The sequence below is a fragment of the Anopheles bellator genome, chromosome 1 (assembly GCF_943735745.2).
Source record: "Anopheles bellator chromosome 1, idAnoBellAS_SP24_06.2, whole genome shotgun sequence".
Taxonomy (NCBI): Eukaryota; Metazoa; Arthropoda; class Insecta; order Diptera; family Culicidae; genus Anopheles; species Anopheles bellator.
In genome coordinates, this window is record NC_071285.1 from 6,157,083 (window position 1) to 6,170,822 (window position 13,740).

Below are 13,740 nucleotides of genomic sequence, written 5' to 3' on the forward strand. Positions count from 1 at the left end.
ACCCGGTGCTTTGTTTTTGCGTCCATTGTTTGTTCTACATTTTTTCTCATTCAATCATTTATCGCTTTGTTTCGGGACGCTTCGAGTGCGTATTGAATACCCGGTTCGGTCTAAAGCTTAATGATTTATTTATTACAATACAATTAAAGCAAAAATCATCACAACACCGATTGAGGGAAATAATACTCTTTTAACTGCCTGTTTAGTCTGTCCGAATTTCTTCGTCTATGTGGCGTTGAACCGAAGCTCTGATCGCGGGTAAACGTTTCCAAAACAGGAACTACGATCCGTATCCAAGTTGACCTGCTCCAAAGCTACTTTTATACTATCAACATCCCTCACCTACCTTAGTTACAAAGATGGAGTTTCTTTAATCTTCTCCCTTCCTCGGGGCCACATTGCCACAAAAAAAAAACAAAATATTTCTCAATCCGGTTCGGTTCGCGGGGGAATTCGTTTAGTGAACGGAAAATTGATTGCTTCTAATACGCGGTCGTTTATGCTCGTTTTTTTTTTGTTGTTGCAGAAACCTACGACCGCTGGTGCTGGCGCTCGGCGACTGCATTCCGGTCCGCCCGTGGTCCGACTCACCGATAGCGTGCCTGGCCGAGCTGCGGATGGTGTGGCGGGACCGGAACGAGCAGTGCCTGCTGATAGCCCTGCGGCTCTACTTCCTGCCGGAAAACACACCACTCGGCCGCAACTGTCACGGCGAGGTAAGTGTCTGCTGCATCGCTTCTCTTAAATCATTTTCCAATCGCAAACTCTAGCACCCAGTGCGACGGGGAATCAAAGCGAAATCAACCAACAGGCGGAATGCTGTGTCTCTTTGGGCTTGACTTGGAGCATGATCACTATTTGATGATGAATATTTTGCGCTTCGGTTGCGAGAATCGTTCGCAAAAAACATACGCTCTGGCGAATGAATTCGGCATTAAGCATTTTGGGATAATTCCTCACCACAGGGTGGTTCAGTTTGGCACGTCGCCAGAGTTAGAAGTAATGTGAACGGTGTGTGCGGTCCACCCGTTAAGCTGTCACTTCGCATTTGACGTTTAGCAGTGGCGAGTCGTCAGAGCAACCATCGGCCAATCTAACTCTGTACCCTGTAAAATGAGAATAGGGGGGGCTTCTAACATATGTGCTGTGAGCTGCTTGCGTGAAGCTGACGACGTGGCGTGTACGTGAATTCGGGTTTTTTTTTACCGTCTACTGGCCCGGCCGTCCGTCGTGTGGGGGGGACAGAAACTGGTGGTGCCACCAGCCAGTCAGCATACACCACACCCCACCAACCTGCGAGGCGTAAACACGGGGTGTTGCCAAAGAAAGTTCATCGCACCGTTTGAGGACAATCGAAGCACTAGAAACGTGCGCCGAAAAACGGCTATCCTTTGCACGCACATGGCCACAAGCCGGGGACACACAGTGTTGGTGTCTGCTTCTCTCTTCCCGCGACATCTCGCGAGGCAGAAGATCGGATTGCGTTCGTCGCACCCCGGACCAGAGAACAAGATGAGGTTCGTTCCGGTTTCTTTGGCCTTCCTTGCTCACACATGTTCTCTGGCCGGATCGCGAGCTAACACATTTTTTGTTTCAAGCATTAGAAACATAACCTCCACGGAACGGAAATAATTTATGCAATCACCGGCGCAGCGGCACCAGGTTTTTATTCTTCACTGGAGCTGACGTTCGCCGATTAGAGTGTGCGCCGGGGCCCTTCGGGTTTGCCACATGGCCCTTGTGCCAACATGATTCCTGGCAACAAAATAGGCAACAACAAGATCAGTTTACGGTCTTTTAAGTGTTGACGAGTCGGGGAAGGTCTTCTTGAGTATCGACTTGCCACACTTGCCGCGTTATGATTTTTGATAATTGAAAATGGGAACCAGTGTTAGAGTCATGAAAAAATCTCCCTCCAATCATAACTGCTTGCCATCAATTACGTCAATAGGTCTGCTTCGTGTCGATGTATGACCGCTACTTTGTCCACACTGGTTGGCTATGTAAATCTGGGCCCCGATAAGTCGCACCGAACGCAAGTGGTTCTCTCCTGCTTCTCCGATCCGGGTCCGGGGCTGATGTAATGCTTCCCTCGCTACTCCGCGCCACATTCCGGAGTGCCTGCGTTGTCGTCGTATATGCTGTCGGGTCCCGGGTAATGTTGATAAACTTTTGCAAATCGTACAGCCCCGTCCGTCCGTCCCGTACACAGAGAACGGATGGGGCCCTGATAACGGGTGTTTCCTCTTCTTCCGTGTAATTGCTTTTGGGATTGGTGTTGTTGGTATGTGTGCGTGGCTGCCAGGCCCGGCTGCGGTGAAGGAGGTAATAAACATGGGCAACATACGATGCTGCTGCTGGCCGCCGTGTATCGTCTCGTGGCCACTTTGATGGAATTTGCAATGAGTTTGGCCGGGTGTTTTGCTTTTGTGTTTCCTCTCTGTGGCCTTCGTTTCGTGTGTTGGAAGAGGGGCCGCCAAGTTTCGTTTCTCATTATGAAACCGTTAAACAATGCCCGCCGACCAACCGACCGACCGACGTCGGATTGCGCATTTATCATCCAATAAACGACCTCGAGAAACGGTATCGGAACTGCTGCTGCTGCTGGGGCCACGAATTGGAAGTGGTGTTGGCGTATGCCTTCAAGTCTTTGATTGGAAGTGATGTGTCTAGAATCGATATTTTAATTGTCAAATATGTTTTAACTCGTTTGTGAGGTGTTTTCCTCTCTATAAGTGACTCATCGACCGAATTGATTGGCTGATTGTTACTCCTTATGGTATTGTTGATTTTTAGACCATCATTTTTATTACAACAAGTATTTAGTATCCCAAAAGCGGAAATTGGCCAGCCAATGGATCACGTATTTTTTATTGAAACCAGACTTCCACAATGCGGAAGATCGTATATTTGTACGGGCTCAAAAGCAACAGAGATTTACATGGTCTCTGGTGACCGCTCGGAATGGGCAACTTGCTGACCCCCTTCTCAACGCTGGCGACTTCCGTTGTGGAGGGGCTTAGATTCAAAATGTGAAGTGGTCATTTTGTCACTTTTTTGAGGTCAGAATTTCATTTTCGAACACGTTTCGCTAAAACTTTTACGACTTTGCCCCGGTCCACATTAAAGCGTCGAGAGCGCATCATCCGAGCGCCGTGGACAACAATGCATTAGATAAGGGTCTCTGAGAAGTAGGGTGCTGCGCGATAGACAGAGAGAGGCCACCCGGCAGAGCGAGGATAATTTATGTTTGCCTTCCCCCGTTAGGGCCGCCACTGCTAGATGAAGGTGAGCGATAAGAAGGCATTCACTAATTTATTATCGCATTCGCAGTCATTCAGCTTTTTATGGCCTGTCCGGGTCGGGTGGTGTCACCCGAAGAGCTGCCATGCTGATAACGTTAACTGGGTGGTGGGTGGCACATATGTGTGTTGTGCGTGCACTTCTTGCCATCGCCTAATAAAAACACCGATCCGCGTTCGGTGCAACGGCGGATACTGGAGTTGATGAGTTTCTACGCTCTGCCCCGGTCAACAACGTAACTGGACTATTTTTAACCTCTGCCCGAAGTACAAATTACAAAGTGAAATAAAAGTACCAACAATATGAAACTGACCGACCAACAACAACCCACTGGTCGGAGTTGTGTGGAGTTGATTTTGCATGTTTTATTGACTGGCGGCCGACCGGCGGGTGTGTTGGTGCCACCATTTTGCCATCGGAGATCGCCCTCGGCTCTAATTATGGTGGTGCGTCTTGAAAACAAGTTTTTTATCGTGTCAGACGGCCCGGCCGAGCGGTTCCCAGGAGGTGGCTCGTCTAAGAGGAACGGCTTGTGACATAAATCAAATTCGCTGGGCGAATAAACAGATTTTATTTTGTTATTGTGTCCGTATTATGCCCGTATGTCGTGCCCTTGAAGGGAGCACAACATCGATCGATGTATCGTGCACAACAGACGTTTCACCTCCTCTTGTTCTCTCATATTTGTGGCAATAAAATGCCTCAGAATGTCACATTAAACTTTGTTCCGTTTCCCGAACGTGACCGATTTACTTTCGAGAGTCGCCTCGCCTCACAAAAGGGGTGATTCTTATTCGCCCGTCGTGCGCACCGATGACGTCAGCAGAAGGCGTGACGATGGCGGTCGGCAAAAATCGTAAGACACCGAATCGTAGGATTCGACATTGCAGCTGAAGAAGACGTTTTCATCATTGAAGGTGAGAATGGTTCACTGTTTGACGTTTGACAGTCGCGCAACGCTCGGTCGATGTGTATGTGCGTAGCAGGCTTTGCACAATAATGGCAGCTCCACAGTTGCAGTGCGCAACCTTCAATGAAATCTTGAAGGTCACATTCATTTGTTGAACTATTAAACTATACGAAAAGTGTTCTTATAGAACGAACGGAGCAGTATCGAGCTTCAGCTAAGTGCACAACAACAATCTCTTTATTCGGCAACATTGTTAGCATGCCCGACGGCGTATTGCCATTTAGCAAACATTTTTAAGTGCATTATCCTAGGCCGCCCCGGAAGAGCGTTTAATTATGGATGAGGATGAAATTGTGTATCGAATAATATCAAAACCACCAACTCAGCTCTCAGGAGGCACAGGAGGCCTCTTTGGCCGCGAAATATTTATGATGCTGCTGCCCGGGCGTGCGCTCGCTCGCTCCGCCAACTAATTTGCGTCACTTAATGTTGTGTGAAATCGAAAGAGGAAAAACAGAAATGCATCATAAAATTTAACGCAAATTAATGCCACTGCGAGCGCGCGTGAAGGGAAATGCCGAAAATATCGGAAACACCAGCCCCAACTGTGTGACTGTGTATGTGTTCTCATGCCCTCTCACTCTCTTTCTATTTTTTGTGCTGTATCTGCTAAAAAGCAACACTTGCTCTTGTTTCACATTGTTGTCTTGCCTCTAGCGCCGCCGCCGCGCCCGGCGGCGATGTCGTGATGATGTTCCTCTCGCGCCCCATCCGGATTTAAGCGGTTGTTGTGGGGTCGGGTGTGGGGGGCTGGTGGTCACATGGGTGGCGGAAGGGGGGTTGCACATACCGTGGATTGTGTGATTATCGTACCAAACGGGCGTTCGAGAGAGAGCGAGAAGAGCCGATAAAGTGGATGTTTAGCGGAAAAGAGCGAAGCGATTTGAAGAAGGCGCGAGAGAGAGAGCGTGCTGCGTGAGTATTTAGAGAGAGAAAAATAACAAAACAGAGACAGAGAGAGAGAGAGCGAGAGCGAGAGCGAGACAGCGGTGAACAATGAATTTGTCTAAAATCTGGTTTAGTTCGCAGCCGGAGCCCCGTCGAAAGGAAATGAATAAAGAGAGGTGTTTGATGAGATTGGCTAATGGCGGCCACTAGAGCGTTTCGGGTGTTCGGGGGTGCGGGGCCTGTTGGCACACATTCAACGATCGCCGCCTGCTAAGGACCCCCTTGAGTGTGTGGACTGCATGTTTTTGAACACAACACCCTGCTCTCGAGTCACGGAAATAAAAGCGAAAAGCGAACCACTCTCGCGTCATGTTGAAGGGAGTCATGTTTCGAAGTGCGAGAGGGAGAGAGAGAGAGCGTGCACCAAAGGGAGCATTAAATTGGCCCACTAAAGAATTGTCCGTTTGTTCGACATTTGCCTTGAAAAGAAGCTGGAGCATATTTCATGTTTTATTATTGGCCTTCGGCGCTGACCTTTTTCTGTGGGCGCAGTGAGTCGCATTTTGCAACGTCCTCACGGAAACACAGATATCTGGCCAATTTAATTACGCTTTTAACACCGAATCTCCCCCTTAACCCTTTTAGTGGGTGGTGGGTGGTGGGTGGTGGGTGGTTGTTGTTGGCGGTGAGGTCACCGCCGTGCGTGATAAGCGGAGCGAGCCGCGTGCGATGAGCATGAGCATGTTGAGCGTGAGAGTGAGCGAGAGTGAGCATGTTGAGCGTGAGAGTGAGTGAGCGAAAAAAGGCGTCCTCGCCTTTTTTGTTTGCTTCTCTCTTTCATCACTGCCAATGATGCATTTGAATGAATCAGAAATGCATTTTTTTCCCCCACCAACACATGACCAACTTTTTGGGGACACCAAAAAACGGGGCAGAATAAGAACTGATTAACGACAATCACCATAAGCAGAATAAGAACTGAGGGGTTTTCAATCACCATATAAATCGCTTAAACATGATCAATCTCCGGTCACGATCGGGCCGACCCAATGCAGTAAAAGTGAGAGCCGACCCGCGGTGGCCAACATCAGCATAATTCCACCCCAGAGATAAGATCACCACTCTTTCCACACTTTCACATGCTGAAACCTGCCTGCCTGTCGACTTGTTGAACGCGCGTAAGATTGATCGGCGCAGAGAGATGGTGCAATGGTGAGCACTAATGAAATGCGTTAATCAGCGCGGCAAGTTGTTCCTACTTTTCTGCTACCTTCCCTTGTTTGGGCAATGTATGGGTCCACTTTCCTTATTGTTGCTCGCTCGGTCATTCGTGTGTCGCTTGCAAGTGAGAGGAATCGGGTTTGAAGGCCACTGCCAATGTGACGTGCCGTAGGCCACCAAAATGGACTAGTAATATCAGATGAACTACAAAATGCGAGTGACAAGTGAACTGCATTAATCCATGCGATATAATGAGGATCAAAACGTGACTGATTTAATTAAACGCTGCTACAACTTGATAAGCCCCGTCAGCCACTTGCTTATAAAACCTTCATGGGGTTATCTTATCTAAGTAGAGATAGGAACAAGTATTAACACTGTAGTATATTCCCATTCACAAATTCTCCCCTCTTTAGTATCAGCGCTTAAACGTGGTTTAAATGATACCAAATGACGTGAGGTGAGTCGTTATGGGTCGCACATTCTGGTGGGTCTATTAATCAGGCGCAAGAGAAGAGCGACGCACAGCAGTTAACCCCTCGCGCCCCCCTGATCAAGGTTCGGTGCGTTGTCCGACTCGACCTGTGTCCGCCGTCGCCACTGACTTGCAATGCGTTGGTCCAAAGACGCAACAAACACACACCAGAGGCGTATGATTTAAAATCCCGAAATGCGCGGTTCACGCGCGCGGGGAGGAAGGCAGACGGTGGCAGCACATTGGTCATGGTTGTGCTGGCCCCGAACGAAGCATACCGCCATGTGCACCACATGGGAGTAAAGGAGCGAGAAACGGCAAAAAATGCTGATCAGCTTCTGTGTTAGAAGCTGCTCCTCTAACAGACCCCGCGGACGAGGCGGGCCTTTTTTTGCTGCCACACTGAAGGCCAGCAACGGGTTGAAGTGAACGAGAGAGAGAGAGAGAGAGAACAAAATTACCCATAACCCGAAAACCGCTTCCAACGCCTGTGATACTCTCGTCCGTTCTTGTCCGATGGTCCGGAGACCGGAGACCGAACGGCCCTTGGTGGGGGGAAGAACTAATTTATTGCGCTTTTCCGTCGTTTCCGGCGGCCTCCTGCCGATTTTCCCCCGATCTCGAGTGCCGAGTGGCGCGCTAGAGACACGTTGCATTTGCGTCTCAAGACGGGTTTACACGCGGATGCGACAAACGGGGCCGATGCATTACACACGAGCCAGAAGAAGGAGAAGAAGAAGTATGCAGCTGCACATAGTTCTGGGGTTGGCTCACTCAGAAGTAGATAACGAATTTTGGCACGGTGCCGAGCGGCGAGAGAGCTGGAGGTGGTGGTGCTTGATAACACTTGCTGCTGATAGCGACGACAACGAGGGCACTATTTATGTGGATGTAGGTTATCGGCTGACGAGGACAGGATTTTAAAGGGTCGTCCCACGTCATGTGTTTTCATAATTTGGGGTTTCAACTCTCTCTCTCTTATCTCCGTGATCGCTGCTCGACCGCAGGGTCGTGTCCCTTCCATCGAGATAAGATATAAATCCATAACCCAACCGGATCGTTAACAGGTTTTTGTAGGGCCGAGATTTGAACGGATGACCCAAAGCCGAACGGCAGCATAGTGATGGAAATGTCCAAATCGTTCAAATATAGAACAATTTAGAGCGACCGATCGATAGTAAACAATAGATAAACGGATAACATAAACATTCGATGCAAGAGAGTAAACAACGGCCCTCTCGTCCAACACTTGATGAAGCAGGAAAGTTCAGGAAATATGGTCCAGAGGTCCTCCTGGGTTGTGGTCGGAAGGTCGGTAATTTGTACGACGCTCGCGCAACGGATGCTCTCTAACTTTGACGTGTTTCTGCGCTTGTTTCTGACATATGCTTTACACCGACCCACCAGCAGCAGAAGTTCCATGAGCAGTTCGAAGAGAAGAGACCCCCGGCGGCCGGGGTGATGATAACGACGACGACGACGACAATAATGCACACAACTTGTTCGTGTTCGCTGCGATTTGTTACGGCTGGATGACGTGCCCCGCTGACGTCCCTCGGGGATGGCAAAGTAAACATTCCACTTCTTCGGCGTGTGTTGCGTTTGATATTGATATTTTTATGCTCCGTTACATGGTGCGCCGGTTGCCCTTTCGCTTGCAATTGTTTGAAGCAATGGTGCAGAGCGCGGGGCCTACTAAGACGTTGGGTGTTGACGTTGGTGCTGCTCATTTTACAGTCTTGTATGCCGATGACGTCACCGACTTTGGATCGGTTCTTATTCTGAAATCGTTACCATGGGTAACATTTAATTTAACGGCTATTGAATGTCTAATTGATGGGAGTTTTCATGAACATTGATTAAACACAACCATTTTAAGAACTCAATTATATACAGAAGAAAGCGAAAGAAGTTTTGTTCAAGACACACAAAAGATTTTATGAAACACGAGGATGAAAAATTTACTTTAGTCAGTCAAAAATAACCTAACCAGTCAAAAAATTACCTAAAATGTTATATAAGGCGTGTAAATGATAGTTTTACTACATATACGGATCATTGATACAAAAAAAAAGTTTTAACAATAACATTAAAATTTTAATAGTATTGTTTTGTCATCGTCAGGTATTGCTTTGGTCCAGATTCATTAATTTCGCTAATTCTCTTGAATTGAGTAGTTAATTTTTTTCTTCTTTTGTATTATAGAGGCTTTGAGAGCCATAGTGGCCTAACATTCGTCTCTTTTGAGTAGTTAATGAATATAACCACATGTTCTCAATGGCTGGCTCAGTCTGGATAGCGATGTTAATAGCCTAAAACTTTGCACTGGCACTGTCCTGTCGTAGGGTAGAATCTTCACCAATAATACTTGTTCCTTCTTGAATGATTTATGGTGATTGGGACCCCAAATACCAGACAAGTTCAACTCCTCATAATAATAGTTGAGTCATACCAAACAATTTATCACTTGAGAAGAGCTTTTCTCACAAAAAAGGAAGTTTCATGCCGATAGTAAAGTACCGTTCCTTTTTTGAAGTTACCTTGGTCAGGTGCGGAACAAGGGCCTTGTTTTGAAAACAAGGCCAGATTTGGCTACCTTCTACAGTCTACACGGAAGGGAGTTCTTTACCTTCTGATTGTTGTTTTTGTCGAATGTTTTAGGTGGATTGGAAAGTGTTTTTGGAGGATATATTCTCTGTCTTCATTAACGCGTTTTGTTGAGCCTTAATATAATTATTGACGACCTTCGTTTCCATAACCGTGGATTATTTAAACGATTTCTACCGCACCTTATCAAATATTTTTGAAATATTATCGGTTGTTTCAAGACCTAAACTCATATTGAGGACCGTTCGACATTTTTCTTCGGTTAGTTTACAATATTTCGAGGTTTTTGCCATCTTACAAATTTAAATGCAAATGGCCATACTAGTCTACGAGATCAATTCAAAATGACATGGTTCCAGATTTGAAATGAGCGAATCCAAAAGATTATATAGTAATATTTTCACACATGATTCAAATGCAAATCTTCTTCTCGTTATCCTCTTTAAATTTGAGGCATTGAAAACACGGATATTGGAAGGTAATAAACCAGAATCCAGAGTTAATCAGAATCTGGGAGAATCTGCCGTCCGTCCGTTCGAATGTGCGTCGCCAGCAGCGGGGACAGGAAACGTCGTCATCGTGCAATTTTTGGGTCAAGGCGCAAAAGGCGGTTTATGTACGCCCCGCGACACAAACACCCCCCGGTGGGGCGGACAACGGGAACCGGAACGACCGGGGCGAGGGATGCCCCTCCGATGCACTGGGGGTGGGAAGAGTTTCGGGGGGTGTAGCTGCGCTCAGATGTCAATATGCCGGTGGACACGACGTGGTGGAAGTGAAACATTCTAATTAAGCGTGAAATTTTCGCTAAACACCGGCCACGTCGCCGTCGTCGTCGTCGCCGAAATCTTTGAGGTTAAGGTTGCGCGCCTCGCGATGGTAACCAACCATTATTACCGCTTCACCGTCATCGTCGTCGTCGTCGTTGCCGTTAGTTTTCCACAGTTTCACTTGCGTGCCGGCTGGGGCCGTGGCGCTGGTCGGTAGCGGAGCGTGTGCCGATTATTCGAGCTCTCTCGGCGGGGGATGATGGCGACTCCGCGCATAGATAAAACCCGAGGCAGCATACCCGGGCGGAGAGCATAACAACACATTAACGCGCGTCCACGCGGAAAGAGAGGCCTCGGCTTCTCGCTCGCTCACTCAACGGGCGGACGACGAGTGGCCGCTCAAGTGCTGCTGCTTTTCGCTTTTTACTGAAACGGGTTTTTAATTGTGGCGCAATCTTCTCGCCGCCGCCGCCGCCGTGGCTTTACCTTGTCTTGCCCCCCTCAGGGAAGGGTTGAAGTTTTCTATTTTGCACCGAACAAATGATCGCTCAAACGTCATCACTTCCATCGCGCGGTGTCTGTGTTCTCTTTTAAAGGTGTAGCGAGTTTCTGGAGGTTCCTTTTTGGCGGTTGCGTGCTTGCGCCGCGCAGAACAGAACCGCGGTCGTGCGTTCGCGGATTCTTCTTGGTGTCTCAATTTCGCGGTTCGAATCGGACGCTTGCGAATGGATGTTTTGTAAACGTTTTAATTGCTTTCAACTTGTTAATTAAACTTTAATTGAGGATCGACTTTCGTCTAACCGTTTGTTAATGTTTGATTGCATGATCAAAATGCCCATCATTTATGATTTATTCTCCAACTGCTTACAAAACTTACGACCGTTAATTCTAAAAAATTTATTCGTAAAAATGCGATTCTTCGGTAAATAAAACATTTTCTACCTTCTCCTTTTCCGTACCTTCAGGCAACTTTTGAATAGATCTTTCCATAAATCGTTCACTCAAAACGTACGATATTTCCATAATGCGGCCGCTCTCCTTTAATGGCCTCCGAGCGGTGCGAAATCGGGAATGCAAATACCATAAAAAAGGGGCGCACAGAGAGTGAGAGAGAGAGACAGGATCAAAACAGGGAGATTTGCACTAATGATTAACATTCGCCGCCGTTGTCATTTGCATAACTTATCCGTTCTCCTCATCGATAGCCCCACAACCCACATACCGCCACCGTCGCCTCCGGGTCATCCGGCGGATCCATCAAACCGCCCGATGGTCACATATACACATACTCGCCATGGAGCAATATAATGTGCGCGCTGAATCCGTAAACATATTTTCATTGCCTCCAGTCCGGTCCAGTGTCAGTCCATCACACAAAAAGGAACACGCGGAACATAAAACTCCCCCCACGGCCGGCCAGCCAGCCAGCCAGTTCCTGTCTCTCGATTCTGTTGGCCGCCCGTCCAGCCACAAGGCAGCCTCTCGGAGCAGCCGAAGGAGAGCGATATTATGACGAATGTTCGACATCACTTCTTCTTTTTCGGGTGCTGGAACGAAAAGGGAACTCTAGTAGAACGCTGCTGCGGCTGGGTCCCGAGGGAATCATAATTGCCCTTTTTTTTCGGGGCCTTTGATGACGATGATTTTGTGGGCGCTCGATCCCGGAACAAGTTCGACTGGAGCGCAATGATTTAATGCGCTTACCTTGTGGTGGTGGTGGGCGGTTAGGGCAGGGTCTCTATCACATACCCGTGGGGCGGGTGGATGCAAATATTTATTGTGCGAGTGTTACACGATTGTTTTTTGTTTGTGTCCGTGGTTCCTCTTATGCGCGTGGGATTTCCCGCACATACCTTCCGCGAGCGTCGCGAGTGTCTTGAACGCAGCCCCTTTTATCTAAGCGTTGCACTTTGGTGCAGTTTCGCCAAAGAGAAAGAATCCCCGTGTGGCGTGTGTGGGTCGCTTGCGGTGCATCGGGAATGCATCGAGAGTGTGTAAAAATAACTGCAACTGCGCGCGCGATCTTTTGTGCAATTGATAGGGGCGCGCGCGCGCGGATGCAACGCCGGGCAGAGAGCTCTCGCCATTCGCTGCATTTAAACTAACATCGTCGTCGTCGTCGTCTTCATCGTCTTCAGCGTTCGAAAGGGCGACCATCGATTGGCCCCAAATGTTTGCCACTACGAGCAGTAACTGAAAATGAAATATTACAGTAACACCGCCTCGCGCTTCCAGTTCGAGAGAACGGAACATGACGCCCGAGACTTTGATGATCTGTTGTGTTCCCTTCATTTTTCAGATATGTTTTCTTAAGGCGTGTTTGGTTTGTTGTGGTCCTTGCCGCTGCCCCTCCTCGATTGAATGAGAGTTTATTTTTAACATTAAAGTTCTGTGGGTGAATGGAGAAACAATAACATCGGAACACAATCTTCAAACGTTTGCAAATTAGATCATCATCTGTCGATCCTGCTATTGATTCTGTCTACTGCCCACCGAGAGATTCTCAAGCCGAGGGCAATACTTTAGGCAAAAATTCCACAGCGCCTCAGTTTAGGGTTTGTGTTTACTCAACTGTTTGGGGGGAAACAAAAGTTTGACTAGTTAAAGTTGACAGAGCAACATGGCCGCCTCCAGCAAAATCCACTTTCAAACGCCTTCAAAATTCCACCAAAAAATGTGGCCACAATTTGAATTTTTTATATTACTTCACTTTTTATTGGACGAATTTTCTTGTCTGGGTTTGAATGTGGGTTTTTACAGCTTACAAAATGTGCGCACAGTAACACTGCAGCTTTTAATGGGTTTTGTTTTCTCTAACTTTGTGCTCCTCCGGAGGGTCACCTGCCGGGGTGTGTGTGCGTTGGCGGCAGCTGTATGTGTGCCGTGGTGCGTGCGCTAAAAGTAAAAGTTAAAAAGACGAACCAGACACACGAACGATAATGTTGATGTTTTTCGGTAAATCGTAAATTACGCGCGGCCCAGCTTTTTTCGGCCGTGTTCTCTCCGTGACCGTGGCGGCGTGGCGTTGCATGGCATGTGGAAGAAAGCAAAACGGGGTCAGCTTTTGCTCTGTTGTGTGCCTGCATGTATGTTTTTATCACACTCGACGATGTATGGGTTTTGGGAAAGTTTTCTGATTGAATAAGGAAGTCAGGTGTGCTTTGGCGGCTGGAAGAAACCTCCGGAACTTATTAAACTGGACCCGGTGGCTTCTTCATACTCTGGTTCTCCAACAATTGATCGGAATCGGTTGGTGTATGTTGCATTTCTATATCTCTTATCAATACACTGTCTATTCCAAAGTAAACAGGACTTTTTCAAAATAAGAACAACAAATGGGTTTTTTTTTTCTGCCAAATCGTTTTATTCTATTTTAAAATAGTCTCCTCGGAGGCATGGCTCGGAGTATGTCGGTACTCGGGCCTTCTGAATGGCCAAAATGTCAGCATAACATTTTCCTTTCATTGGCAAATGAAGTTTTCCGAACAGATAAAAGTCACAGGGTG

General features: G+C 47.6%; 1 protein-coding gene across 1 annotated transcript in view; it reads left to right on the forward strand.

Moving 5' to 3' along the window:
• The window catches only part of LOC131215061 (uncharacterized), a 28,402-nt gene that overhangs the window by 5,550 nt on the left and 9,112 nt on the right, over positions 1-13,740 (forward strand). The window contains exon 5 of the mRNA XM_058209440.1: positions 527-716. Coding sequence (XP_058065423.1) covers positions 527-716 — 190 coding nt within the window. The remainder of the gene's footprint in view (positions 1-526; positions 717-13,740) is intronic.